We start from the raw sequence: 24,820 nt of genomic DNA on the forward strand, positions 1-24,820 counted from the left end.
TTAACACATGGAAGGGGTTCCAGTATTGTCATGGCCTTTTTTCATTTCAGGAGCTTCTTCTGAGGAATAGAGAAGAAAAAAACAAAAGGAAATCAGTTATTAACCACATTACATATGCAAGCAATTTGGAAGAAGTTGATACATACAGATTAATTAGACTTGAGTTTTTGGTAGCCAAAGAAATAGAAAGAAAAAGAAATAGAAATTTGCCATGGCATAAACCTTTCCTTTTTTTTTTTTTTTTTTTTGGTCTTGCTTTTTATTTTCATTTGCTATTTACTGGGTTTTAAATACTGATTCCAATGTAATGTGCTTCCTAAGTAGCATTAGCGCTGAATCTAAACCAAACATTATCTGATTAAATCTTGACCCAAATGAGTTTGTCTACTTTCTGTTCTTCTAAATACATATTTACCATATGTTGCCTCATATGCTGCTTTTCTTTTTTACTGATGCTTTGGTCCAAATGTTATAGTAATCATATGTTGCTTTTAGTCACGAGTCAAACAAAGTTTCAAGTTTGGTACCACTTTTGCAGATCTGAAAATTAAACAGCGATAAACATCTCAACATCCCGGTCAAGCCTAATGCTGCCACATCTTCCCATCTCCAGAGACTGAAGACCGAGCCTCGGTGGACGTGCACCCTGTGCTCAAGCTGTGCTGAAGCCACCTGAGCACACAGTACAGCGTGACCCCATTTAGGGAGAAATTCATCTAAATCTTGTTTTGAATGTAAAACAGTCCACGGCTCCAAATGATCCTTGTTTCCCTGCACCAGCACTTACTTTGCACAGGGCAAGTGTCCAGCTGGACTGAGTCCTTGTGCAGGGTGACGGTGCTGCCACCACAGCACTGGGACAGCCAGAGGTGGGGGCTTCTGGGGAGACAGAGCTGCAGAAATCAGCACAAACACACCTGTGCTTTTGTGGAGTTATTGTGCACGCACACCCCAGGCTGGAACAGTGCTGGCTCCTGCCTCGGGAGATTTGTCTCCTTTCAGGACACCCTCGCAGGCAGCTCTCAACACCCTCCAGCTCGGCAGTCTCAACATCACAAGCCTTTTAGCAGCTGCCGTGCCTCCAGCACTGGGTCACACTTGATTTCCTCAAATGAACCAACACAGAAATGTGTCAGGTTGGAGCTGGGGCTTTGGGTGTGTGGGGCAAGGAAAGTGTGGTTCATCTGCAGGGAAGGGCTGAGTGCTCCCATCACTGCTTCATCACAGGTTACATGTATACCCTCATTCTTCCCCACACAGCAAATTCAGCCTTCACTTCAGAACCTGGCTGCCTTCCTCCTGCCTTTCTCTATGTGCAGGAGCCGATTTCTGGAGAAAAGGGGAAGCTGAGATGGTGCCGGAGCCAGGGACACCAGGCCCGGCCCTGGAGCAGCGCTGGGGAGCAGCCGAACACCAGGCTGCAGCGGCTGCCATCAGAGCCCAACCCCACCATTTCCACCCTCTGGGCTTCCTGCAGGCCTAAAGCATCCCTGGCAGCCACCAGAGCTGCAGAAGCAAGAAGACAACCCCAAGCCATTCTCCTGGGCTCTGGATCCGGCCCTGCCTGCGCCTCAGGTCCAGGCCGGAGGAGGAATCGGTGCTGTGCAGGTGCTGGCAGCCTGTCCCCTTCGCTCACTCAGCCATTCCCTCTGTTCTCCTCTTCAAGGCCGATTACCAAATCTTCGTGTTAGCTTCAAATAAGTGTCAGTCAGCAGCAAAGCAAGAGATTTTGTGAGCCTGGGGGTATTTTTACTCATTTACGAATGGAAGCAGAGACACGCCATCTGTTGTGCAGATCTTTTTTTCCTTCCTACCAATTGTTCCTGCCTTTGTAACATGGACAATTTCATGATTCTGTCATGCTACTGTGCATCGATTTTATTAAAAAAAAAGATCCAATATCATCAGACGCATCTAAACAGGGGGACCAGCTGCATTATCTGCATGTTCCTGGGCGTCAGCAGTAATTTTCAGTGACCTGTGGATGTGGAAGTGTCATTTTAATTCCCAACTTTGTGGGTGCACATCTGAGATGCACTAAGGGAGAGTTTATTTCAATGAATCATTGGTTCAGACGTTATTCGGAGAGCAATGATTAAAAAACAACAGGCCAAACCACACAGAAATGGTGATGTAACATGTCATTCTCATGTTAAAGAAAAACATTTTGGCTTTCCACCTCTGTTTTAATTTACATCAGATCTATGCATCCGTGGCTGGGTCTGTATCTCCTCATTGCAAGTCTTGCTTGCTCATGCCTGAAGATTTCCAGGCTTTTTCTTTATTCCCAAAGCAAAAATAAACAAAACAAAACAAAACCAAAACAATACAATACAATGCAATATAATACAATACAATACAATACAATACAATACAATACAATAAATTCTACATGTGGCCAAGGAGTTGTTCCAGCAATCAGCTCCTTCCTTGGTCAGATATATCAGTCAGGTGCAATCCTTCCTGAGGTTCCTGCAGAGCCTCTTTTTTGTTCCAACTTCCAGAGCAAATGTGAGAAGATTGTATGGATCCCATTTCAAGTCTGCTGCTTAAAAATGCCTTGCTTTTTAGGTTGGATGTGAAGCTTAGTAAGCTGTGTATACATGTGTAACAGCCAAGTATGTTCACCAACTTCAATCAAATTTGACAGCACATGCTAAAACTCTGAGTAACAGGGAAGTGGTGGCTAAGTCAGCCTTCAGCTACCGCTCACAAAGAGAGAAGGTGTGCTCCAGGATGGGCTCTGCTCCATCTGTCAGTGAAATACACCATTGACCAAAGAGTTATACTTGCCAAAGGCTCTGGCATCAGATCTGTTCCCAACAACTCCTTTTCCTTCTATGCTTTAATTCCTGATTGTACCAGAGGCACTAAATTTGCTACAGACATTAAATGGGACTTGTGTTCCTAAGACATACCATCCTTTTGATGCTTTGGGGCACTTTAGGGGCATCACTTAATCTTCTTTAGCAAGTTTAAATATTTGCATTGATAAGGTAAAGGAGAACATAAATGCAAACTTAGTATTTATCACAGTTGGTTCATGGATTTTATTTTCAAAATTCTCCCTTCTGTCAGAATGACACAAACTGAAGTTATTGGTAATAAATATTCACTATTAACTCTTTTCTCCCAACACTCTCTATGCTCAAACTAGTTGCTCTTCCTTGAGCTCTTTTTTTTTTCCCTGTTTCCTAGAAAATTGTAGTTTTAGGTGAAGTATTTTATAATTCAGGCCAATTTCTGGAATTATTCAAGCATTTAATTTAAAGGAAGCATGTAATTACAGCAAAGTACTTCAGAAAACTTGCTGCCTTGGAGAACACTTGCTTCTGGGAACACATACACATCAACTCAGCACAGGCAGAGCTGGCACCCCAAAACAAAACCCGTGAGCTACCCTGCTTTGGGCTGCAGCCCCGAGTTTGTGTCTAGCAGTCAGCATTGCTGAGTCTGACGGTGGTCCTGCTGAACACACCTAGTAAAGAGCATCTCAGGGGAGAGAGTTCTTGTCTGAAAAGCGGAAGTTGTTAATTTAAATTGTTAACATTTAACTTCCTCCCATCTCACACTCAGAATAGATTATAAATATAGGGATATGTATCTTCTTTCTGCAGAAGAAAATCTTCAGTGGGCAGAAATGGGGAAAGAAAGTTAAGCTTATGGTTTCTCCCATGAACCCAAGTTCACACATCCAGTCCACCCCATATTATCTACACTATTTAAATCCATTATGCATATCGTGTTTTCAACTTGCTGAACTAAGCCTAAGCTCGTGTACAAAAGGGTTCAATTATATCTATGAAATAATGAGGCGATGTGTGCAATGCAAGCTGGATGTGCTGTTTGGATCAGCTGCAGATAGGGGGCTGTACCCAAAGAACGGGCACAGAGACAGGTAATTACATGCCTTATTGCACTGCTGGTGCTGAGCCCAGCTCCGACAACAGCAGCTCGGAGCAGTAATAGCAGGTTACCTGGAGTTTTATTGCAAACTGAGCTGTTAGCTCTCTCTGTGCTTTATTCCAAGGCAAGAGCATTTCTTTGCATTTGATCGCACAAAATTTCCTTCACTCATTTGTGCCAGGGTAGCGATTACACTCCAGAATGAAGGCTGCTGTCTGAGCCACAGGAAAACCATCATAAAATCACTTAACACCATTTAAGCCATAAAGGACCAAACATCACTGCAGCGCTGCCAGCAAACCCAGGAGCTGCTGAAACCAGGCCATTTCAAGGGAGACTGTGTTTGAGGTGTTCGCTGGCCAAACCAAGTTCAAAGCCAAAACCAAGCATGAAGATCTGCTGTTATTTTCTAGGTTGGCAAAAAAAAAGAATAAATAAATAAATAAATAACCACATAAACACAAGCTGTTAATAATTAGTTCAAGATACCAAGATACGCATGTGCATTGAGTTATAGGGAGGGTATGGATTTTAGCCCTGACATTTCTTGGCTCATCTTGATTTAGGTGGTGGCATGGGAAGGTTGAAACATGTTGGTGGTGTTGTTGATTAGCTCCCAGAGTCATCTGGGAGGTGGCAAAAATCAGAAAATCCTCATATCTGGAGTGGGTCTGTATGGCCAGGGAGGTAGCATGGGGTTCAACCCACCACAAATCCAGGATACAGTGGGGACAAGTTGCCCATTAGGGCTGTGTTTCCATCCACCCTCCATGAAAACTCAAACTCCACCAGCAGCCACTGTTTGCCATGGAGCAGAGCAGAGCAGAGCAGATCCATATCAGATAGGAGAGGGAGAAAAGGGTTGTCCCTGCTCTATAAGCAGTCCCCAGAGGAGTACTAATAGTAGGCTATCACACGGTGAGGCTGGTGGGAGGCTGAGCAGAGCTCGTCAGTGAAGTGTGATTCATTGGGTAACCATTTTACAGAAGCACTTGCAGCACTAATCACAACTTCTCGGTTGCTAATGGCTTTGAAGAGTTAAATGAAGAGTGAAAATAGCTTCTCGCTCTTGAGTCCTCTGTGAGCACTTGTGAGGAAGTCAGCAATTAGGCAAATTAAGAACCTATAGAGAAATTTTCCTTTAACATCTCTAGTTGACTTGTAGCACTAGAATAATAAACTCAACCCTTCAGTAAATGAGCATGATTCTATTGCACCTCTTGCATATTAGGAACATCGCTATCTTGCAGATACTCTGTGGTTAAATTCAGAAGCCACAGACAGGAATAGGATTCATCCCTGGAGCAAAACGGGGCTACTTGGATTCCTCATCTTCTGTTCTCTTCTTTGAGCATCCTTTGAGGTGAGACAAGGCCAAAATAAAGCTGTGAGCTGCCACTCCTGAGGCTAAAGCAGAGTTATGTGCTAAGTATCTTGGATTAGTTCTCATCATCTGCAGCAGGAGGAAAAGGACTTGCCATGACAGGACCCCTGCAATTTAGTTTTATGGATGGACAACAGGTTAGTGAGAGCAGGATTTGCACACCTTTTGCCTTTATCTGCTGTCAAAAATCTGCTGTAAACTAGTTTTGCTTAAATATGCTAAATTGTCTCTTAACATAATCCATTTTAAAACTTGAAGTAAGAAAGTATTTGTGAAAAATGTTTCTTTTTATACTACTTGGAGTATAAACTGAGCCATGTCATGCAGCTAACTCAATATCTACAAATGCCCTTTTATTCCAATAAAAGATGAATGGAAAAAAGTGGCCTCCTTATATTGCAACAGGTTTGTATTTCATTCCTCGAGTCTGCCCTTTTCCAAGCATATTCTCAAGTCTATCAGTTTCTTATTCTAACTGGTATATTGAGTTCATAATAAAAACCATATGCATTCTTATCAAAGAAAGCGGACAGCCTGAGGGCATTGGCATATTTCTAAGCTGCTTGAAGGGGATTCTGGATAAGTGAAGATCTCCATCAAAGTATAGATACAAGCAAATGGGAAATACATAGCTTCCTAAAGCATCAAAATACAAGTCTCCACAGAAGCTTGTATGACTTGCTGCTTTTTCAGATCACTTGCCACTTGTTTCAGAGGCCCACAGAATTTAATTTACTCTCCCAGTCGTGATACACCACTGAAACATCTCCAGTGCCTCTGTTTCTCTAGCAAGACACCTGAATGAGACACCCCTGGAGACAAGCTGTTTAGAGACAGCAGATGAAGAATTCCTAGAAATCTTTCTAAGTAACTCCTGACAGTTATGTTCAATAACCTCACATTTTATTATATGGCTCATACTATTTTACGTCTCAAACATTAGGGAAGTATTTCAGAACATTGGTTTTGCTTTACAAATTAAATTGTAAAGGTGAAAGAAAGCGGTGCCTGTATTCTTCTGTACTTCAAAATTATAACATGCACAAGCAAAACTGGGGACAGATTCTGCCACTGTGAGTTCAGCTTGGTTTTTGGTTTTTAATTTTTGATTTTTGCAGATTCCATTCCTCCTAGTTCCTTGCTGGCAGAGGAACATTCATCCTTGCACCAAGGCTAAGGCCATGTAGCTCCAGGAAAGGCAAAGGCTGTAACTGTTTCTGCACCATCACCCTACACATCCACACCAAGCTGGCTGGTGGCTGCAAAACTTGCTGAAGGATTGATTGATTGCCTGAAGAATTAGAACAAATTCTGGAGAATCAAATCATTTCAAGAAATCTTTTTGTTAATTGAACTCTGTTCCACTATCTGCCAGTTCATCTCACGTCTACTTTGTGGCAGTTATCTTCATTATTACCTCTGTGTTCACCACGTAGTGAAATACAACTTTCTTTCATGAAATGGTCATTACTGAGCAAGAAGGACTCCATCTAATTTTTCTAACCTATTTCTCATCCCCTGTCATTAGTCTGGCTCTGCTGATATTTAGCAATTTCTTGTATGAATGCACCCTTCCACCCAAATCATTTTCTAGACTTTTTCCTCCAGCATTCAGCCCTGGATTCAAAGCTGGGTGTGCAGTTCTTCTATTTTGGGCACTGACAGAAAGTCTTGTACTGCACTGAAAGACAACTGATTTTGGTTTCAAAATCCATACATGGTCTTTGTGAGCAAAACTGAAACAATGCAGCCTGAATTCCTGTATATATGAACTGTGAATATGGCTCGCTTGTACATGTATAGGCTGTCTCACTGTAACAACCTCTCAAAATTTCCCCAGTTATAACCGTATTGCCCTGCTATGCCCCCCTTAAAAACTCACTCAGTATGACAAGGTGTCCATATTTCCATGTGTTTGGAGGAATATAAGGCCAGTAACTAACTGTTGTTAATAAAGAACATTTTAAGATGAAAAATAGGTGCATGCATTTTCCTTTCCTTTCTCCCAAAGTAAACCTGAATACTGTATTACACCGAATCCATCCCTGTGGCTTTTCAGGACCATGCAAGGGCTGGTTAAGGCTCCTCTTCTGGATGTTGTGAAGTCTGAGCTAGAAATAAGCCGTTCTTTTAAAAGTTCTTTGCACCAGTGAAGGGGTCCTTATTTCAACACAAGAGGTGGATTATCTTCTTTAAAAGTTATTCAGGAAGAATAATCTTGCACTGCATTTTCTTTGATTTCCATGAAAGAAACCTTCCCTTATTTCATAGCTATAGCAGTGCTAGATCAATTTTGGCAAAGATATCATAGAATCACCTGTTTGCTTTTCTATTAGGATTTGTCAAAATTTGCCCTAGGAGCCAAAACAGTTTGTTTGTGATTTATGAGAAAGTTAAGAAAAATTGCTGTTGTCCAGAGAGTTCCTGTGCTCAGTAAACACCTTGTCAAATCAACCAAAGTTTTATTTCATATAAACTGTTTTGTTATTGTAGTTGTTTTCCAGACTGTTTCTGTACCTGTAGTTCCCCAAACAGCTCTGATCAGACTTTCAAAAACTCTCAGGCAGTGAATGCAGCCACAGTCAAGCCCCAGTATCACACTGAAAGGCACTGAATGAGCTCCCTGTCTAATTCAGGCTGAACTGATTAACCTTCCTGACCATTTGTTTGTCAGTTTTTGTTTTCTTTCAGCTTCCTGCCTGCCTCCTCTGGCTGTTCTCATTCAGTTTAGCTTAGAGCAGTCCCCGGGTTACTCTACATTATGGTCTGAGCTGCTACCTAACCCTGGGAACCCTTTCCCTAGGGGTGGCTGCACCATCCATCAAGCCATAACAGACGAAAATCCCTCTGCAGGGACCCTCTGTCCACCCCAACCAGGTTAAAATATTTGTGCTGTCTCTAGGCCAAGATACTCTAACTGAGAAATCATCCAGGTAAGTCTGGCCATGAGGAGGAAGAGAAGCAGCAGCAAAGCATGAGCTGTGCTTAGGGGTGAGGTTGTGTTTCGGGGAGGCTGTGAGCTGGTGTCCCTGCAGATCTGCTTCGATCTGTGGACGGCTCAGCAAGTGCATTAGGGGTGAAATATCCCCAGGTGGGTCCACAGAGAAATGTTCCTTGCAGTTCACTATGTGAATAAGGCCTTCCTCTTAGGCTTGTGTTCCCCATCAGGTCCTGCAGCAGTGTCACTCCTGAGAGAGCAGCAGGACAGAAACGTGACTTTTCTGTGCCCAGGCAGCTGCATGATGCCATCGCCTGTAATGGCAGGAATGGAGTTAAGGGAATAAATGTCCCCTGCAGCCTCTCGTTCCTTTTCCTGGTAATAACCGGGAGGGACCTTCTCATCGCTCAGGAAGGCTTCAGACCAGCACCAACATCCTCTCCTGCCTCCTCTCACAGCGAGAGGGACTCCAGGGCTGGCTCGGAAGGAGCCCAGACTCAGGCAAAGCCAGCATGCTGTAAAAAAATGGGAGGATGTGGGCTCTTACAGGGAAGAATAGCAGGAACGAGCCAGATTGCACAGCACAAATAAGACACATTTACAGCAGGTCACAGTGTGCTTTGGAAGGCACAAAGTGCCAAATTTTTGTGCCTGCTGAAGTGGCACAGAGTGACTTGAAAGCAGTATAATGTGTCCCAGGAAAATTTCCACTGGGAACTTTTCAGAAGCCAGTCCTGGGATGATCAGGGCCTCCCCCTCTGATCCCCTCAGAAGGAAGCTGCAGGCCGCCATGGGGCCTCCCCTCGGCCTGCTCTGCTCTGGGCTGAACAAACCCAGGGCCCTCAGCCACTCCTCATATGCCTCGCCCTCCAGACCCTTCACCATCCTTGCAGCCCTCCTTAGACTCCTTAATAATAGCCATCTGCCTTCAATTATTGTGGGGTGTCAGAAAACAAGGTCACATTTCCTGAAAAATGTCAGCACGACGTGTGGGCCGGGGCCTGAGTGGGGGCTGCAGGCCGGGGTGAGCACTGTGCCCCATGGAGCAGATCTTTTGGAAATGGAGCCTCTGCCTCCCAGAAAACCAGGGCTGTGATAGTGGATGACATCTCTGATAAGCGAGAACCAGAGGAACCAGAGGAATCCACTTGCCCTCTGGATACCAGCACCATGCTCAGGCCTCAAGGGCTGCGGTGGAGGCTCCCGGCTGCAGCAAACTCAAACTCTATCTCTTTGAATTATATTTTTTCCTGGGGTAAACCAGGATTTTTGGAGGGAAAGCCAGTGTGGTAGTGTGTGAGCATGTCTGCCCACGTGTTGAGCACTTAAATTGTATATGAAGATAAAGTGCATTTATTGCCACAAGGAATCTGGTCTGAGCTTGTTGCAGTAACAACTCGAGGGACTGAAAATATGCTTTTATCTCTGCACTAAAGCGGTTGGTATCTCCTGTGTATGTCCAGATGACATATCTGGCTCTGTCTGAGACAAATATTACAAGGTCTATCAGCCAGTACATCTGTTAATTTTAAAGGAGCTTTGCCAAAGTAGAGGGATGAATGCGAACATCCAGCACGCAGAAGATAAGACCCATACAAGGTAACTGGACACCTCATTTCCCAGCTGTCCATTCCCAGAGACTGACCCTTCTTCCAAGTAATTCTCTTGCCAACATCATCATACACATCCCAGTGTGTCCTGTTTTCCAGTTTCCTATTTTCTTTTAAATCTGCCCAGGGACACAATGCTGGGATGTGTGATTATTGCTCTGTTCTGAGTATGGTCTGTCCTTTTGCCGACCCACACACCACCGTGCTCACACTGAGAAGTCTCAGCAGGTTCCTCTGCTACAAAAATCAGAAGCAATAAATATCCCATGTATCAACTGCTTTGATTTAAAATACTCTCCTGAAATTAGTTCAGCCAAACACACTAAATAATATGCAGCAGTTGGGGATCTTTTATTGCTCATCCAAACTAGCAATGCTTTATTTTGCAATATAAAGAAAGGATGCACTCCCATGCCTGTCAGTAATGATGCATTCGATATTGTCATCAACAAAGCTGATATATGTCAATTTTTCTATCACCCCTTTCTCCCTCTCTTTCTTGTTTTTTCAAGAGCAGCATGCTTAAAACAGCCTTGTGATGCCCAGTATTTTACCTTCCTAACCTACCTTACATGCTCATGGCTTCTAGAGATGTTTGAAGAAGGGACTACCTGTCCCAGTGAATCCACTGGGATCTGCTTTGAAAGGCTTAAATCAGCCCCGTACTGTTTGACTCAGGAACCTGCTCTAACAGGTATTTAGGACTGGGACCTGGCACCTCAGCAAGGGAAAGGGCTGATGCTGTCTTTTAGCACCTGCTTCTCGCAGAGCTTTCTGTCTGCTGCTTTCTGTGTCCTTCAGAAAAATCCCACCTGGAGAAATCAGACTGCAGTAGGGTTAATGTGAAAAACTCCTAGGGGTCCCCAGTTGCAACAGGAAAAGCAAAGAAGAAAAACACTTGGGTCAACATAAAAGGGAGTGAGGCAACCTGTGGGCCTCATATCCTGGGCACTGTGGGACCCTCAGCTCAAAGTCCAGGAAGTTTTAATAGACAAGGTCTTTGGGTGACATTTTCCTGCAAGATTTTAAGTAAATGCCTTGCTGTAACATTTGAGATCAGGCTCCCGTTGGTTTCCACGATACTTTTCCTTTTTAAGCCACAGACACACACATACAAAATATATTAAAACGAGCCCAGCTTAGCTAAAAGGTCGGCTAGTTCAGAAACAAACAGCGGGGATTTAGGTTGGAGGCTTTGGTGCACAAGAAGAGGGCGATGCACCTCTGGCTCTGCTTTTGCTTGAAGGAGAATACCGATGAAATCCTTGCAGGGAGCAGAGGCGAAGTTGTGAAGAGAGTTTTGGCATTCGTTTCAATATCCCACACAAGGAAGGGAGTGCACATATCCCTCAGACCACACACGAGCAATGGGGAGACTGAAGGTGCATTGGGAAGATGTTTTCCACGGAGAGGCAGGAACAGAGCTGGTGTCTTCCTTTGGCACAGCATCACCTCTGCCTGGACAGAAGGCAGGACAAAAACTTTCTGAAAAGACAGGGGAGAGGCTGACCCCCTTCCGGCTGGAGAAAGATCGAGACTTTCTTTTACTTTCTTCTTTACAGGGGACCACGCTTCTAGCATGGAGAACGGCAGGGTTGCATTTCAGAAGTCAGACTCTGGGAAGCCAGCAAACTCCATCTCAGCTGGGATAAGCTAGTGGTAATTTTTCCAACACTGGTTTACATTTGAGAACCACATCATGATTTCACATCTAGTCGTGTGCCCATGCCCTCAGATGGTCTCTACCAGAGGTGCAGGCTAACTAGTTGTGGTGAGAGAGGAGCAACATCTTGGTATCCTCATCTGCTAAGGACACCCAAAAAAGAGCAAGCCTAGCCCTGTCTGCCTGAGCCCAGACACCCAGCGTACTACAAGGCACATGTAACCACAGCACACCGTCAGCAGCCATGAGACTGGTCTTGGGATCTTGTATGATTGAGTCTTTTATGTCTTTTATCCCAGACCATGAGATAAACCCAGATCCACAAGAAAAAAGAACAGAGCAGATGCACATGCCCATGCTAGTGGGAATGCTTCATGTGTGGCTGAGCCAAACTTGCCAAGGAATTAATAGGATGTACTAAATTAATTAACTCCCAGAAACATCCTGCTGAAGCCTTTACTGATTGGAGCCCTCGGCCTGTTCGTTAGGTGGTAGGTACCCTTCCAATGAGCTTTTAAGAAAGGAGAGATTTGGCAACAGACACAAACTGTACCAGCCTGGTAGAGCATTGACTGTAAATCAACAGCTGCATTGATTCCAGCTAGCTGATATTTCAGAGCGTAATTGAGATTTTCTTTTAATTCTATTTCTTGATATTGCCTGCCAGCACTTGGCATGGAGGAGGTGGTTCACTGAGCACCCGGGGACAGCTGCTGGGACAGAGCAAGGAGATGTCACATCCTCCCCGTAAGCAGCCGTGCTTGCATTGTCTGCATGCAGCAACATGAGGCAACAGGATCCAAACCAGAGCATTTCTACAGACAGCAATTGATATAAACGTGCACACACACACTGTAAAATTAGACCAGCAGATGGGTAGCTTGTTTGTGGGGATAGCAATTGCTTTCCACAAGGCCAAAATGAAGTTACAGGGCCAGGAAGAGACAATAACTCTTCGTTATAGACAAGGATCCTAAAGGAACTCTCTCGCTGCTTCTGGGGGAGAAGAGCTTTAGTGCAGGAGCGTGGGTTTGGGCTTGGATCATGGGGCCAGAAGCTCCCCCCAGCTGGGGGGTCCAGGAATAGGGATGCTGGGCACACACCCCAGCTGCAGCTCTCCCCTGGAAAGAGTAGGTGAGCACAACCCACCACGTTTCATGTCCCACTTTCTTTCTTCGGGATATTCTTGATCCATCCCCAGAACCCATCCAAGGACCAGGAGCAAGGGGTGAGAGCAGTTGGGAACACCAGCCCTGGCAAACTGCTCTCTGCTAACAGACATTTCATAGCAGAGGCTTTTAAATGAAAGGAACATTGGTTTTAAGAGATTATTAGTCATTCTTTAAACCAGTGTGGGATGAGGGCTAGAAAACATCTCTCTCTGTATTTGTATGACTACACATGACTAAATAAATCTGGTTTTGGTCAGCATTCAATGGTGACCCTGTCAGCCAGATTTAAGAGAAGGAAAGTTTGGAGGAATATTGGCTCTTGGTGGATGGTTGTGTGAAGGGCACTGTGTTCATGCAGCAATTATTTGTTTGACTGCAGGTTTAGAGCCCTTCTTGCATCAAATGGATAAGCAGTCCACAGGTGCACTCGGAGCCCACTGGTGTTTGGGAACCCAGCATCTGTCCATGAATACACGGGAGAAATTATGGTTGTCTTTGACCAAATCAAGGATTCCCTGGATGGGATTTTCCTAGATAGCTTCTGTGCAGTAGCAAAGAGCTTTATCGTGGAGACAGCTGAGTGAGCAGCTCGCTGGGGTGTTACAGGGAGCACCCCCCCCAGCAGACCACTCAGCCATGCCCGTCCTGGGGGCTCTTTGGTGTGGAGGATCCCCCTTTGACCCTCAGCATCTCCGCAGCATCACTGCCCCTGCAACAGGACAGTTCAGAGAGATCACACACCCCAAATCTGAGCATGTGGGAGAAGGGAAAAGTCATGGGGAGGGGGACCAAAGCAAAGCAGCTCGGTGCTGTCACTGTGCTATGGGGCTGAGAGGTCCCAGGGCAGAGGGAGATATCTGTAGGTGTTTATTTTTTTCCCCCTTTAAAATGCATTTCTCCTAGAAGCAGCAGGGTGAGGGGGATGCCCCCAAATGGGGGCTAGCAGGGGGGACGTCCAGGCGGGATGGAGCATCCCTGGTGCCTCTCACCTCCCAGGGGCCAAGAAGAGGCGGTGTAAGCATTGCTGAGACCCCTCTGGACCCCCCTGCCAGCCCCCAACTTGCAGCCTCGCCTGTGCCTGGCTTTGCACGGGATGCAGAAGAGGGCATACAGGAGGGAGCAGGGGGTAGAGGGGGGGATCCGGCTTGGGCAGCGAGGGCTTTGCACCTCCTCTCCCCCAACCCAGCTGCCGGGGGGGGGGCGTTCTGCTCCTCCCCATCGGCTCCGTTTGGGGTTGGGGCTGCGAAACCCTGGGGCGGCGGCGGGGCTGGGGAGGAGGGAGCCGAGCGGAGGGGACGGCCCCGGGTCGGGGGGGTAGGGGGGGGAGGCAGCTGCAGAGAGGAGCCTCCCGGCGAGGCTGTGCGTGTGCATGTGTGCGTGTGCATGTGTGCAGGGAGGCTCCTGCCCTGCCAGGGCACATCTGGAAGCCGGGGAGCTGCGGGGAGGAGGAGGAGGAGGAGAGCTCCGGAGCTGCGGGGCTGCGCGCAGCCGGGCAGCCAGGGGAAGGATGCTGTGGTGGTAGGGGAGGGGGAACCGGGAGGGGGGGGACACAAGAAGGGGAGGGGGTGAGTGCGTGTCCCCCGCTGCCACACACACACACACACACACACCCGGGCACACGCACACACGCACGGCAGCCCGGGAGGGGCAGGCGCCTCCTCCCCGCAGCCTTAAAACCGGCCGAGTCCCCCCGGCGGGGCGCAGCGGAGGCTCCCGGCGAGCTGCAGCCCCCGACGGGGCGACCCTGCCCCGGGATGCACCCGAACGGTTCAACCCCCGGAGGCACCCCCGGACCGCAGCCCAGCGCCTTTACCAACACCTCCAATCGCTCCGACCCGCTGCTCCCCAAAGGGCCCGACGAGGAGGACCTGGACGTCAACACCGACATCTACTCCAAAGTCATGGTGACCGTCATCTACCTGGCTCTCTTCTTGGTGGGCACGGTGGGCAACTCCATCACGGCGTACACGCTGGTGCGCAAAAAGTCGCTGCAGAACCTGCAGAGCACCGTGCACTACCACCTGGCCAGCCTCGCCTTCTCCGACCTCCTCATCTTCCTCCTCTGCATGCCCATCGAGCTCTACAACTTCATCTGGGTCCACCACCCCTGGGCTTTCGGGGGGGTCGTCTGCAAGGGTTACTATTTCCTGCGGGACGCCTGCACTTATGCCACGGCGCTCAACATCGCCAGCCTGAGCGTGGAGCGCTACATGGCCATCTGCCACCCCTTCAAAGCCAAGAGCATCATGTCCCGCAGCCGCACCAAGAAGTTCATCAGCTGCATCTGGATCGCCTCCTTCCTCCTCGCCATCCCCATGATCTTCACCATGGGGCAGATCTACGTCAAGGACCACGATCCGGACTCACTCATCTGCACCACCATCCTAGATGCCCCCACGCTGAAGATGGTCATCCAGGTGAGGAGCCAGGCGGACGGGGATCCCGAGTGGTTGGGGTCGGGCAGCTGCCTCCTTTCCCGGGCTCTGAGAGCCCAAATTTGTTGGAGCCAGGAGGGGAATGGGGATCTGGGACAGGGGGAGCCAGCTTGGGAAGGGGGGAATCCAGCAGCCCTGATGGGACAGCCTGGCTTGGGGTGGCAGCAGGGCTAGGGGGTGAGAGGGAAGCTCTGCTTGCTGTGAGCCTGCTCAGGGGTTAATCCCACGCTGGGATAAATCTTGCATGGGGTTGAAACCAACCCGAGACAGTGCAGCCCCCCCAGAGCAGCTGTCCCAGTGCCACACACCTCGGGGTACCCCAGCCCTGCTCCACTGTGCAGCCACTGCTCTGAGAGCAGCGGAGCAGGAGCACTCGGGTTCCCCCGAAACGTGGCTGCTCATCGCCAGAAAAATGCACAGATCTCCCCCGCCAGCATCGCCTGCAGCTCCTCTCCTCTGGCTGGAAAAGGGCCAGCAGGAGCAGGGGAAATAAAACCACCTCTCCTCCCCCTCCCAGCTCCTTGGGTTGATCCACGGCTCCTTTCCTCTGTGTAGCACCAGAGCCCGATGTCAGAAAGTTTTGGGTGCAAGCACAGGCTTCGGAAAGGAACAGCATCTTCAAAGCCAGCAGCTGATATTTTGGCTGTTTCAGGGCAATCTGTAGCTGGTTTAGCCAGCAGCCCCCTTCCCGAGTTCAGGAAGGCTTTGCTGGTCTCCACGCACTGCTAAATCGAACACTCCCAGGCGTGGGAAGGATTTCAGCCTCAACACTTGCAGCGCTCCGGTGCTCTGAGGGCTCGAAGCATTTGTTCACTGGAGCATTAGGCTTGAAAAATGTAAGAGGAGTGGAAGGAGAGGCGGAAAGAGCAAGACGCCGATCTCCACAGCTCCTCCGCTGCCAGGCTTACATGTGATAGCTCCTCAATCTTTTATTTGGAACATGAATTTTAGGTGGGTTTAATCAGTAGCCAATTAGAGTTTAAAACTGCAAGTGTACTGACGCCTTGGAGATGTTCCTGCAGCCAAAGGGAGGGAACGCAAATGGAAACAAACCAGAATCCTTTCTCCTGCTAAAAGGGGGCGAGGGTACAAGCGGGTGGGTTTAAGCCTGGAGCTGTTAGATGTTTAAGCACGTCTCTCCAAGTTTCCCACCTCTGCCCCCATAACCAAAAGCACTGACTTCCCTCTGAATGTTGTCCTGGTACCTAACTTCCACCTTGAGATCCTGGAGGCTGTATTTCTCCTGTACATGCTCTGCAGCTTTTGCCAGTGGCAGCCCAGTGTGCTTAACCCAAATTCTCTATTCTCTGAGGAGACGTGAGCCGTCTGATTTGAGAACAATGTGGTTGAAATGCATTATTTCCACTCATCTTCCTTTTAGGATTAGACTCCTGCTCTGTGTTAACATGATAGGGCTAAAGAGAGCGGATTATTTCCTAGCTACGTCTTCGGAGATTACAGTTTAAACAATTCTCAACATATTTTACAGTCTTGCTATTATTCAGGATCTACCTTGTCCTGCTGCCCAAGTAAGAAGTAGGTAGACATGAATGCGAACTTTGCCTGGGGGCTTTTCCTTGTGTGTTTCATTTGAAGTTCACTTGTGATTTAATTTAAAAGTACAAAGGAGGCGATTATTGGGGGGAGCTATCGGGGACTGGGGGGTGAACACTATGCCTTTCCTTCTCAGGGGATCTGAAATGGGGCTTTGCTAAGATGGGAAGCTTATTTAAGGGCTTGGGCTCGTTCCTCCAGACTCTGAAGGAGCACACACACAGTGAGAAGCAGGGCCTGGGCTGGGGAGGGCTCCAGAGTGAATAAGCAAAGCAGCTGCAAGTCAGGGCTGAAGTGCATTAATGGGAACCATCGCACAGCGTGTGGCCGGGCATTCACACCTCGTACGCTGTGCAAAGGTTTAAAAAAAGACAAATAATGGAAGACCTGTGAGAAGGGGCAGCGGTGATGTGGGAGAGTGATGCGCAAAGGTCCTGCAGCTTGAAAGTCAGAGCTCTTGACTTTTGCAGGGGACTGAAGCTGCTTTCGAGCAGGTCTCTACATCTCTGTGTTCATTTTCTGTCCTTAATTTAGGCAGAGCAGTGATACACTTGCTCAAGCTGGCAAATCTCTGGTAATAACTCACTCAACATATTTCACTCTTCCTGTTTGGCATACTGTCTAAAGCAAACGGGGATGTTTTTGGAAACCATCAGTTCTCCGAGAGGTTTTATTTGGTGACTGACTGCAAGCCAGTCCCCAAACAGAGCGAATGTAGCCATTTATAGACTCGGAGCCCACTGAGAGCTCGGATAAGCCCAGGAGCACGCTCCTCCGTGGACTGGAACAGCCTTCCCGGGATGAATATTTGAGGGTATTAATTTAAGTCTCTCTTTGAAAAGATTCCTCACTATTGGCTTTGAATCTTTAGGTTTTAAAGGACAACCCCAAGGAAAGCTAGGCTATGCGGACAATTAGGTTCCTTTACAGTAAGAAAGAGAAGAGTAACTATCCAAACAGCACTTGGCATATTAGATTTTTGCTCGTATTACTTAGCTTGTACCAGTAAAACTGCACAGCAACTGGAAGAAGCCCCGGCTTTGGTTATCACCATCCTTGCAGCATCCTAAATCAGGCTGCAAACCTGCTTGCTCTGTGTTCCTCAGCACCAAGCCTGCCTGATACTTCTCTTGGTTAGGGATGTCTGCTTTGAATATTGGCATCAGTTTGGGGTACGGTGGCAGGAATAAGTCCATTATAGCTGCATCATTTAGGTCTAGTTAACACTTTAACTGGCAGACGTCCTCTCCCGCACGCTGCAGCCAATTTGATGGTGTTTTTCTTTTTTTTTCCCACACAAATTAAGCACTTCTCAAAGCCATTTCCATACAAGCAAATTAATGTTTTCATGCCACTTCAACTGGAGGAGGCTGTAAAAGCTACTCGTTGTGGCAGCACCAGATAAAAGAGCTCCAAGACGGAAGGAGATCAGTGCCCTGTTCCTTTGCAGGTCAGTACCTGTGGTTTTGGCTGCTGTGGTTTTGCTCTTGGCTCTGGGGCTGCTCCCCAGAGCAGGGGACAGCTGAGCAACTGCCCCACATGCACTCTCCATCCTGTCTTTTAAAAAGGTCTGAATTCGAATGGCCAGAGCGCAAATACCATTTTCCTGTAGTGCTTCTTACTTTACCTTGATAGATCTTTTCCAGAGAGGTCCTCAGTGAACCTGGGGTAACAGAGGAAGTTTAAAGAAGTCCCCGCGATCCTGGTGCAGCTCCCAGCACAAAGCCAGGCAATTCCTTGACCTAAAATTTGAGGATTTTAATGAATCCTGGTTATAGAGGCAGTGGAGATGGGGTGCGAGCAGCTCCCTGCCAGCCCCTAACTCAATTCACAGCATGGCACAGCCTCAGCTCGGGTGGCATTGCTGCAGAACACCCCCTACACCACATCAGGGCCATTTGCACCCTTTCAGTCTCAGCCGGAAAGCATTTCCTCTTTCCTTTCAGAAGACCTGCTGTTTACGGTGCCTGGGCAGAGTGTCTGACACACGCTGGTGCTTTGTTGGCACGGCCAGCTGGTGTGAACCCATTTATTAAAACACGTGGCAGCAGCCTCCACAAACCATCACAGCCCCATCGGCTCCAGGTGGCTTGTTCCATAGGGGAACTTCTTGGCAAGCACCCTGGGAGCTTTTGTGGCCCTCCTCACCGGTTTCGGTGGGCTGCAGTTTTTTTGCTGCAGTTCTGCTCTGCATCAGCCCACCCTGCAGCTCCCGTTGGTTATGTTTGATGGAGCCTGCTCCCACTTCTGCTGAACTCTTCCAAGGACATCTATTCAAATCCCATTATCTGAGAGGCCCAGAAAGTTTTGAATCCCGTGCACGGTGTCACAAACCCCTCCGTATGCCTTCCTCCGACGAGGAGCACCCTTGGGACGCACGGAGAGCCCCCTGCCCCATGGGTGGTGTGGGCAGTGGGGCTGTGCCCGCCACCTCCTGCGTCCCCACAGGACACCCAGCGGGGCCGTGCGGGTCAGTCTGGCAGGGCTCTGCCCGTAGTACACAAAAAATAACCATGCGTAAAGCCCAAGGGCTGAGCTCTCTCTGAGCACATCGTATCCAGGGTTAGGAGATGGCCTCAGCCCAGGAATGCTGCGTTTACACCAGCGGGGCTGCAGGAGCTGAAGTCGGCCTCTTTTCCTTCAGTCACAGCCAAATTCCTGCTATGGCTTTTAATAACAGTGCTGTTTTCAGTCACTCGCTACAGCTCCGCTCAGAGATAATCCCCCCCCAATTTGAGCCAAGCTGACAGAACTATTTTGGCCACAGAGACCCCACAAAGGGTCTTTGCCCACCAGGCAAGCCCCCCCTGGGTGCCGTTAGCCCCTGCAGAGGCAGCAGCATGGGTCGGCACCTTGGTGGCAGGGCTGTGTCCGATGCAAGGTGTCCCATCAGGGCACGGTGCTCCTGTGGATGCTGCCAGACAGAGGAGAAAATGAAGGTGCTGGTGCTGGAGTGTGCCTGGATCCATCCCTGCAGTGATGGAGAGAGACACCTGCCCCGGGGTGGTGCCCATCTCTGGTGGTTTGAGCATCCCTAAGGGGCTGCCTCTTCCCACAGGCTGCCCAGGGACCCAAGGGCTTTAATTCAGCCCCACTAATCCCCAGCCATTTACACGATGGTCCGTCTTACAGCCAGATCTGAATTAAATAAGCTGCTGTGTTCATTGCTTTACATAACCACTTGGCCTGCTGGGTTTTGCCAGTTCTTACATAATTTCTCTCTTTTTTTTTTTTATTCACTTGATTTCTTTTTTCCTCCCCCCCCCCCCCCCCCTCCTTCCTGAGATGTCAGCTGGAGGGAATAAAAAGTGAAGAAATGCGGCCCATCAATTTAGCTTTTAGGTTTCCTTTTAACAGCAGTTTGTAAAGGCAGCAGAGATGAAGGTAATCTGGTGGTTCCTCTTGCCAGAGAAGAAAAAAGAAAAAAAAAAAAAAAAGAAAAACCTGCAGCTGCCTTTAATCTTCTTCCAAATCATTTAAAACAGCTATTTAATTGTCTTCTCCCTCCTTCCTCCCTCCTTCCCCTTGAAGGCTCGCACTCAGCTCTGTGCCGCATCTGCTGGAGGCTCGCAGATGGCACCCTCACTCCCTGATGTTCAGAAATGCTTCTGCGTCCTGCCCAAGGCACCCGTGGTGGCATCGTCCTGCCACGGGACCCCCAGGTGGGTGCAGAGCAGGGTCTGGGCATTGGGGTGCCACCGTCACCTTGCCGAGCTGTGAGGCTGCCGAGGGCTGTGGCATGATGGGTGCTGCTCTGCGGAGGGGATGGCAGTGATGAGATGGAGTTTGGTGGCCGTCTAGCCCTAAATCAGGCATGGTGAGATGGTGATGCCGACAGCCCCGATGCTGACGTCCCTCCTTACCTTTGCTCTAAGCAGTTGAAGCTTGGTTATTACACCCCTGACCCGGCTGGTTGCTCTCTGGTATCAGCCACCTGCACCACGTGAAGCTGGAGGTGCTTGCAGTGCCCATCTTCCCTCTCACAGCTCAGGCTGGCATGGCAGAGAAAAGAGGGTTACAAATTCTCACCTTTCCCAGCCTTTTTCCTGCCTTCACACCAGGTGAGCACCCTGCAGACCCTTTTCTGGTGTGACCACCCGAGGCCAGCCCTGCCTTGGCTGCTGCCCCCTGCAAGGACACATCCGAGCCGAGGGTCTTGTGCAGAGCTGCCCCCACTCTTTGCCTCCTGTAGGTGCCGTTTCTTCAATTCCATTTCAAAGCATCGTAGGTGTGGGATTATAAAACAAGCTGATGATAAATCAGTCGAGCTGATGAGTTATTCAGGAAAAATGTGCTTGGAGATGGTTCAGGCAAGGTGGTGGTGATGGGGCGCTGACCATCTCTGGGGAGCAGGAGTTTTTGAGCCGCTGTTTTCCAGTGTTTTCCTGCATTCACAGTATTTGTTGTTAAATCTTCTGCAGATGGAAGGGAAATAACAGAGAGACACTTTCATATCCCTGTACTCAAACTCCTGCCTGGCACGTGTGTGCATGTCCATCCTCCTCCCTCCCTGGGCCACCAGGAACCTGTCCATATTTCAGTATTTCTCAGCGCAGAAAAGTGTGCTGCTGGGCTTGGCCCCACGGGGGCTCCTTTTCTCCCAGGAAAAACAAAAATAGAATGAACAAAATCTTTTTTAACAGAACTTTTGATTGAGAAAGTTCAGTGAGGTTTCTCTGAAACTTTTAATTTCTCAGGGACCTGAGCTGACTGTCAGCTGAAGACAGCAGTCACAGAGATGAGATTTTCCTAGTGGGGGAAAAAAAAAAAAAAGCCTTTCATATCTGAAAGGAAAAAAACCCTCTCTTTTATGAAAAGTGCTCATGAAAAACCTGGAAGCACCTCTAGAGACATGCCCCAGGCTCGGTGCTGGGGCTCGTGGCAGCGGTGCTGGCTCCAGCAGAGCCACCCCTCGTCCCCGTGCCCGCCGGCTCCTCGCCCAGAGTTTGCACCCAGCCTGCAGATTTACATCTCCCCAGATGCTGCACCCAGTGCTGTAAATCTCCCTTTATAAAACCTTCCAGTTGTCCCTCTGCCAAGTGCATTTCTAAATATATAGAAGACCAGACAGGGCTGGGAATATCATCTGATTTCAGCACCGTGCTCCCTTCTCTTTGCAAATGCCTGCTGGTGCTTCCTGCCAACTACTACTCCCTCTAGATAATAAAGAATAAATTTAGGGTTGCTGCTGCTAGAGCCAGCGTGCGCTCTCGAAGCAAATGTTTCACCTGGCTTCGGGATAAGTGTCCCTCCTTCAGGGAGCTCCTCTATCGCAGTCTGCGCTGAAAGGAAGGAGATGAGCAAGCAGGAGGGTTGCCTGTGCAAAAGGGTGAAGCCTGCAATGAATTCGTGGTTGCATTCCCCACCCGGGCTGGTGCGTCTTCTGCCCTCGCAGGCTGAGCTGAGTAACCGTGGTCTCAGTACTTGGTGGGACTGCTCCCTCGGAGAACTTGTTTAATGAGTCCATAAGTACCTGAGCGTGTTCAATACCAATTTAATATTCACTTGCATTTCACTGCTATTCTGTGAATTTTTCAAAACCACCTTATAAGAATGAAACGCACGCAGCCACTGGGAAAGTTTAGCTCGTTGCTTGCATCATCCTATCGATTGCTCCTTCCATTTTATCCTTAAGGGGACAATTTATACATTTAATTTACTCTTTTCATTTGAAAGAGAAACTCATAGGAATGGCTTTCCCTCCCCAAAGCCCACAGTTAATTTTTTTTACTACTCTCAGTTATGGCCTTATGACTGTCATGCTTCCATATCCTTTAACTCCAAGTGTGTGATAAAGCACTGGAGTAGGGAAGGGAAATACAGCTCCAGAGCAGCCCAACGGAGCTGGGGATGAAAAAATACCTTCAAAGGGCAAAAATTTCTGCAGGCATGTGGCTAGAAAGCATGTCAGTGCTGAGAGGAGTGGGACAAACAGCCCATATGTTCATCCTGGTCCAGCCCTGAGACAAAGTGGTGCCGGGAGACAAATCCTTTAGTAGCAGAGGCTCCGAGAGGCAGAAGAGTCAGGGAGAGATGTTGGGAAAAAGCAGCAACAAAGAAAGTAACTGATAAGGTCACAGGCTCCTTTGAGATATCTTTTTTTTTTTTTTTTTCCCGAAAATCGAACTGAATTTTCTTTGCTCCTGTTCCCAGCAGCACAAGAGGAGGTAGGCTCATTGCCTCGTGGCTGCGTGGTTTTCCTGAAGAAAATCCCTAACAAGTGCATGGAGAAAGCAGAGGGCCTGGGTTTCGTGTTTTTTGCAGCAGGTTGGTAAAAAAAAAAATAAGCTGGCAGGCTCCGAAAGCTGCTGAGGGAATTAGAGAGGGCTTAGCGGGCAGGGCAGCAGCAGCAGCCAGGAGGGCAGAGGGATGTGGTGTGACGGCACAGCCACCGGTTGCCTTCATCCCACGCTGGTGCTCTCCTGCCTTTGTGTTGGTGCCATCAAGCCAGGCTCACCACGGGGCACCAAGGCTGTTCCCAGAGCCTAAAGCAAGCCAGAAGAGCCCCAGGCCCTCCTGTCCTGCTCTGGGGGGCTCCAGATGGTTGATCCCAGCCTGTGCTCCTCCAGCCCAGCACCTGAATCCAGCAGCCTCCTCCCCGCTGCCCCAGAAAGAAGGGGGCCAAACAAATCCCTTTGCTTCATGCCCTGCACGCTGCCTGGCCCTGCAAAACCCCTGTGCTGGCAGCTGTGATGGTGCAGCAGGCTTTGTGGGGAGCACCAGCACCTCCCAGGGCTGAACCTCCTGCAGCAGCACCCAGCCTTGCACCGGGGCTTTGACTGCCATCACCAAGGGCTTCAGCTCTGCTTGAACATTTATGCAGCCGAACCCATCTATTAGTTTCTCCACTCTCAGGCCAAGAGCAGTTTCTGCAGTTCCTTACCTAAAATATCCGATGAATTCATCTCCGCGCCGTTTAGCACCAGCTTTGTTTTCCTTTTCGCCAGCAGAGCAGGACTGGCCGTGTCACTATAAATAAAATAGTCGTATATCAAATGAAAACAACCACGTGCTTGAGGTATTTTGCTGAACGTCAGCTCCAGCAAATCCCTCCTCTTTCCTGCCATGCAGTGCCCACCACCAGAGCCTGGGCTGACACCGTAAGCCCCGTTAAGGGGTTGCCTGACCCTAAAATGAGTTTTCCAGGGCACCAGACTGCATCTGCCCACTGCATTGGGAACAGCACTCACACTGGAGTCTGCAGTCAGCACTGGGACAGTATTTGACTTAACTTGGCCTTTAATTTATTTATAACTGCATATCCAGCAGTTGGTATCATAGTTAATGCAAATAACATTCAAGCGAAATCCCCACTGAGAGGCACATTATGAAGATTAACAGCCTGGCTTTTCTATTACTCTGGTTTATATGGTGCTGATTTGCACTTGGTGCTTTTTAGACATGTGCTAGGGTAGTGGAATCAAATAACCTATATCTCAGGCTGCCATTCCACAAAAAAATTCAGTGCTTGACATCCAGCTCTGGGATCCACGGCCCAAGGAAAGGTATAAAAACCTCTGGAACATGCTGACATCCAGAAAAGCAGAAGAGAAAGAGAAGAAAGCAGATGGGTATTGCACAAACGAGGGTGAATATTAATTTTACAAAGGGCCCCCTAAGCCAGGGGAAGGGGCCAGGCCCCCCCAGCCCTACACCCTCACCTCCCCCAGCAATGCCAGTGACAGGGACCTGTATAGGTAAACTCCACCGATCCCGCAACGTGCCATCTGTGGGGGTTTTATTCCTTTTAATTACGTAGCCCATTTCCATTTTAGACGAGCTGTCAGGAAAATTAATCTCGCCAAGTTTAGGATGCCATCGAACACATTCTCGTGCTCTGCAATTATCCGGAGCTGTTTTATTCCCTTATACATTCGTGTGATGAATTTGTCAGGTGTAATGTTGTGGGCTCAGCACCTCTTTAGGGACTCTATTAATAGGATTGTGTCTGTCCTTGCACCTGGGTCCTTCTGGGTCCCTCCCACACTCCTGAGAAGTGACCACCCTGCCCAGGTCTCTCCTTGTCCCATCACTCCTGAGCACGTTCATGTGTCACGGAGGAGAAATGTGGCCAAACCTAAGAGCAGCTGCCAGGACAGGAATCAGTTTGGGGTTGCTTTTGGCCGTGGATGAGTTTTGTGCTCCAGTTCTGCAGAGA

At 48.5% G+C, this 24,820-nt stretch overlaps 1 protein-coding gene and 1 long non-coding RNA gene across 3 annotated transcripts in view; one reads left to right on the forward strand and one right to left on the reverse strand.

Annotated features, from left to right (window-relative positions):
- Positions 1 to 1,523: 1,523 nt before the first annotated feature.
- On the reverse strand, positions 1,524 to 24,069 carry LOC137865436 (uncharacterized). Of its 2 annotated transcripts, none has more exons than XR_011101892.1 (4): positions 23,546 to 24,069; positions 20,526 to 20,654; positions 18,290 to 18,404; positions 1,524 to 11,296 (listed from the first exon to the last, which is right to left on the reverse strand). It is a non-coding gene; the product is annotated as an uncharacterized lncRNA (long non-coding RNA). The 2 variants fall into 2 exon arrangements; XR_011101893.1 differs by having other exon boundaries at positions 1,526 to 4,315; positions 23,546 to 24,067.
- Positions 13,270 to 24,820, forward strand: part of NTSR1 (neurotensin receptor 1) — a 52,393-nt gene continuing 40,842 nt past the window's right edge. Inside the window, exon 1 of the mRNA XM_068700522.1 lies at positions 13,270 to 15,090. Within this exon, the coding sequence (XP_068556623.1) occupies positions 14,428 to 15,090 (663 nt within the window). The 5' untranslated portion in view covers positions 13,270 to 14,427. The remainder of the gene's footprint in view (positions 15,091 to 24,820) is intronic.

Source organism: Anas acuta, chromosome 16 (assembly GCF_963932015.1).
Source record: "Anas acuta chromosome 16, bAnaAcu1.1, whole genome shotgun sequence".
Taxonomy (NCBI): Eukaryota; Metazoa; Chordata; class Aves; order Anseriformes; family Anatidae; genus Anas; species Anas acuta.